This window comes from Elephantulus edwardii, unplaced genomic scaffold (assembly GCF_000299155.1).
Source record: "Elephantulus edwardii isolate Elephantulus edwardi_28Jun2011 unplaced genomic scaffold, EleEdw1.0 scaffold00095, whole genome shotgun sequence".
In the NCBI taxonomy this organism is placed as follows: Eukaryota; Metazoa; Chordata; class Mammalia; order Macroscelidea; family Macroscelididae; genus Elephantulus; species Elephantulus edwardii.
Genome location: NW_006399845.1, coordinates 10,017,618 through 10,022,364, shown reverse-complemented (window position 1 = coordinate 10,022,364; position 4,747 = coordinate 10,017,618). Strand labels below are relative to the sequence as shown.

The window sequence follows — 4,747 nt, the reverse complement described above, 5'->3', positions numbered from 1 at the left end:
GTCATCTGACTCAAAATGCCCCATGCCAGTCCATCTCATCTCTCCAGTGCCTAATATGTCAATATTTATGCCTTCCATTTCTTTCTTAACAATTTCTAATTTTCAATTACTTTAGTAAATCTTTGTGCAAACATTGTCTTGGGTGGAAAAACGGAGCACAACTTTTAGAAGATTTAATATACACTATTATAATCTGTTTTTTCAATGTCTTGTTGAGATAGATATTTTTGTTAATCAGTAACATAATTAGGAGTTTCTTAATAAGGAATTTGGATCCATTTCTTCGGAAGTTATATAACTAAGAATAATCATTTAATAAGTGAGAAGAAACAGAAGAGTGTTAACTTAGATTGAAGCCTGATAACACCTACAAAATGGTCTGATGTATAATGCTGTGAATAAGTATTGTGTTTGAACAAGTATAATTAATAATATTTCAAATTATTAAATATCATAAGTCAGAAGAAGGCTAGAGAACAACTCTGTAACAGATCTTGATTGTTCAAATGCAAGTTCAAGTGGAAGCTAAAGAAATTAAAATAAGCCCATGAGAGCAAAAATATGACCTTGAATATATTTCCCCTGAGAAGGAGTGGCACTTACTTCCTAAACAGTATGCCTCTGGAAACTGTGAACTTTGAAAAATGGCAATGGTTGTGGAGGGTTTCAGGCCTTTTGTTCATGGGGTCACTATGAGTCATGCTCAACTTGATGGCAATCAACAACAACAACAACAACAACAACAGGACTATAGTAAGAATAGATTTAGCTTACTGAGTATTAATGATAGAAGATCAGATAAGTTGTGGTACAAAACCATAAAAGAAGAAAGCAAAATATTATTAAGATGATAGGAATCAAAGAAAAGAACAAAACAGGTACCAGAATAGATTCTAAAATGTTATCAGAATGTAAAGAAGTGAAAGCAAAATGAAGAAATAATTAAGAGAGCTGAGAATATTTCAAAGGCTGGTCTGAGAAGACATGTAAAACCCTAGCAATAGAAAACCAAGAATAAAGAACATACTTGACATTTCTCAGGTTAAAAGAACTTAAGAAAAACTTTGAACCTCAAGGTGCAATAATAAGAGTCTATGGACAAAATAAGATGGAAGAATTAGACAAGAGTCAATGTATTATGAACAACTGTTGGGTATCCAGCTGTTTCTGAAGGTAATATAATTGAGAGCCAATAGCATGGAAGGAAAAGTTCAAGATTCACTTGGTTAAAGCCAAGACTCCAGGAATTGACTGGACACCTATAGAATTATTTCCAGAAATGAACTGAGTACTGGATATGCTTGTTTGTCTTTATGCTGCTGAAATTATTTGAGAAATTGGACTCTCTGAAGAAGAATGTAGCCTCAGGATGGGAGCAAGATCCACAAATAACCTTCATTTCGCAAGTGACACAATCTTGTCTGCTGAAAGTGAGAAGGACTTGAAGAATTTGCTGCAAAATGTTAAACAATGCATTCATCAATATGGGTTGCATCTCATCATCAAGAAAAGAAAAATCCTTTCTATTGGACTTATGGGCAAGACAACTTCATGATAGATGGAGAAAAGTTGTCAATGACTTCATCTTACTTGGATGCACAATCAAGAAGTACACTAGGTACCAGTCAAGAGATCAGAGATGTATTGCACTGGGAATATCTGACCTCTCCAAATTGTGAAGGAACAATAGTGTCAGTTTGAGGACTAAATTGTGCCTGATTTAGGCCATAGTCTTTTCAATCACATACTATGCATCTGAGAGCTGGATGATGAAAAAGTGTGATAGAAGAATTGATGGCTTTGAGCTGTGGTGTTGGAGAATACTAAATATTCCACCGACTACCAAAGAAAGCAGACATGTCTTGGAGAAAGTACAGCCAGAGCGCTCCTCTGGCAAAGATGATAAAGCTTTGTCTTACATAATACTTAGAAAGTGAAGAAATGGTGAAGGAGAAGATCCTCCACCAAATAAATTGACACAGTGACTGTAGCAATAGGCTCAAGGGAGTCAGAGAGTGTGAGGCTGACACAGGATAAGACAGGGTTCAGATCTATCATTCATAGGGTCTCTATGCACTGTACTCAACTCAATGGCATCCAACAACAATACCACCATAAGCACCTAGAAAATGGACTGGAAGAGATCCATATTTGTTTCCATTCTAGAGAAAGGTGCTCCTACAGAATGCAGAAGTTACTTAACAAGATCACCAATATCACACGGAAATCATATCTTGCTGAAGATAATGTAAAAATCATAGGTGCAGATCATCAAGAGGGAACTTCCAGAGATTCAAGCCAGATTCAGAAGTCATAATATAATCCTGATGTCAGACAGATCTTGGTTGAAACAGAGAATATCAGTGAGAAGTTTATCAGTGTTTCGTTAACGATATAAGGTTGCTCACTGTGTGTATCATAACATTTTATGGACAACATTTTGAAAATGGAAATTCCAGAACACTTAATTGTGCTTATGCAGAGCAGAATTTGTACATAGACCAAGATGCAGTTTTCTCCTTATAATTATGAAAGATTTATAACTAGAGGAAATAGATGAGTGGAAAGGCAAGTCTACACGGATAAGAACTGAATAAGTGGACTAAAGAGTTATTACAAAGCTTCAAATTTTTGTTTGAATTTCCTAGCAGCCAATTTAACAAGAGAGACTGGAAGTAAAATATAATTAAGTTAGAGAATATGTTTATATGAGAAACAATACGTTTAGGAAATGTTCAAACGTAGTACTTCATAGTTTGTCTATAGTGTTGAAGTCTATCTTTCTTTCAGTGTGTATATCAGATACATAAAAGAAATTTAAACCAGAAACATTTAATATGACATAAATCAGGAAATAAAAATTGTTCCCCCATGCCATAAGTTTCAACATGATAAAAAGTCTAATGTTCCATAAATAATCACCTTGAAAATATTATTCTAGGATACAACAAAGTAAATAATTGACATTTCCCACCTTTCGAAATTCTGTTGTTGGCGGTAGTGTATGGTACTCACAGTTTCAGGCGCAAGGTGTCGCTCTTTACTTGTTGAAAAGTGTTCATTTATAAGTTGTTCAGAACAGCCTGCGAGGCACTCATTACGGAAAAGGACTCCATCGTGCCGGATGCTATACTGTTAAAGAATCTTTTAAGATATAAAATCCAGTGGGATTTTTGATTTATAATCTGGAGTAACAGCTACTGTAAGTATAAAGAATCTTCGTCTGGAAATCAATGTCCTGTGCGATGTTGAGTTCTCAGAAAGGGGAGTTGGGAATCCGGCGCCTGCTGCTGTCGCTTCTCTTGTTGGCAGCCTGGGAGGCGGGGAGCGGCCAGGTCCACTACTCGGTGCCCGAGGAGGCCAAACACGGCACGTTCGTGGGCCGCATCGCGCAGGACCTGGGGCTGGAGCTGGCGGAGCTGGTGCCGCGCCTGTTCCGGGTGGCGTCCAAAGGCCGCGGGGACCTTCTGGAGGTGAATCTGCAGAACGGCATTCTGTTTGTGAATTCTCGCATCGATCGCGAGGAGCTGTGTGGGCGGAGCGCGGGGTGCAGCATCCACCTGGAGGTGATCGTGGACAAGCCGCTGCAGGTCTTCCACGTGGAGGTGGAGGTGAAGGACATTAACGACAACGCGCCAGTGTTCCCTCTCAGAGAACAAAGATTGCAGATTTTTGAATCAAAGCAACCAGACTCGCGTTTTCCGCTAGAGGGAGCTTCTGATATGGATATAGGAGAGAATGCTCTATTGACCTACAGACTAAGTCAAAATGAGTATTTTTCTTTAGAATCATCAACAAGTAGTAAGCGGAACAAACGGCTGTCACTTGTATTAAAGAAGTCTCTGGATAGAGAAAAATCTTCAGAACTTAACTTGTTGTTGACGGCTACAGATGGCGGAAAACCGGAGCTCACAGGCACAGTACAGCTCTTGATCCGCATATTAGATGTTAACGACAATGATCCGGAGTTTGAGCAATCAGAATACAAAGTGAGATTGCTGGAAAATGCTGCTAAAGACACTTTTGTAATACAATTAAACGCCACCGATAGAGATGAAGGAGTTAATGGAGATTTAACATACACTTTGAAATCAATTAAGCCCAATGGGAGACCTTTATTTATACTGGATGAAAATAATGGAGAGGTGAGAGTCAATGGAATTTTAGATTATGAAGAAAACAAGTTTTATGAAATTGAAGTACAAGCCACAGATAAGGGGAATCCACCGATGGCAGGACACTGTATACTCTGGGTAGAAATCTTAGATGCCAACGACAATGCTCCTGAAGTCACCGTGACTTCCCTGTCCCTCCCAGTTAGAGAAGACGCTCAACCCAGCACAGTTATAGCCCTGATTAGCGTTTCTGACAGTGATTCTGGAGTCAATGGGGAAGTGACCTGCATCCTGACGCCCCATACTCCTTTCAAGCTGGTGTCCACCTACAAGAATTACTACTCGCTGGTGCTGGATGGCGCCCTGGACCGCGAGAGCGTGCCGGCCTATGATCTGGTGGTGATGGCGCGGGACGGGGGCGCCCCTGCCCTGTCGGCCTCAGCCAGCGTGTCCGTGGAGGTGGCCGACGTGAACGACAACGCGCCCGCGTTCGCGCAGCCTGAGTACACGGTGTTCGTGAAGGAGAACAACCCGCCGGGCTGCCACATCTTCACGGTGTCGGCCCAGGACGCGGACGCGCAGGAGAACGCGCTGGTGTCCTACTCGCTGGTGGAGCGGCGGGTGGGCGAGCG

At 40.7% G+C, this 4,747-nt stretch overlaps 3 protein-coding genes across 4 annotated transcripts in view; all 3 read left to right on the top strand.

The window, feature by feature from the left end:
- The window catches only part of LOC102877151 (cadherin-87A-like), a 17,425-nt gene extending 14,248 nt beyond the window's left edge, over positions 1–3,177 (top strand). Inside the window, exon 4 of the mRNA XM_006891189.1 lies at positions 3,056–3,177. Within this exon, the coding sequence (XP_006891251.1) occupies positions 3,056–3,177 (122 nt within the window). The remainder of the gene's footprint in view (positions 1–3,055) is intronic.
- Positions 1–4,747, top strand: part of PCDHAC2 (protocadherin alpha subfamily C, 2) — a 294,194-nt gene that overhangs the window by 66,585 nt on the left and 222,862 nt on the right. The gene's annotated exons all lie outside the window — the stretch shown is intronic.
- The window catches only part of PCDHA11 (protocadherin alpha 11), a 2,452-nt gene continuing 950 nt past the window's right edge, over positions 3,246–4,747 (top strand). Inside the window, exon 1 of the mRNA XM_006891188.1 lies at positions 3,246–4,740. Coding sequence (XP_006891250.1) covers positions 3,246–4,740 — 1,495 coding nt within the window. The remainder of the gene's footprint in view (positions 4,741–4,747) is intronic.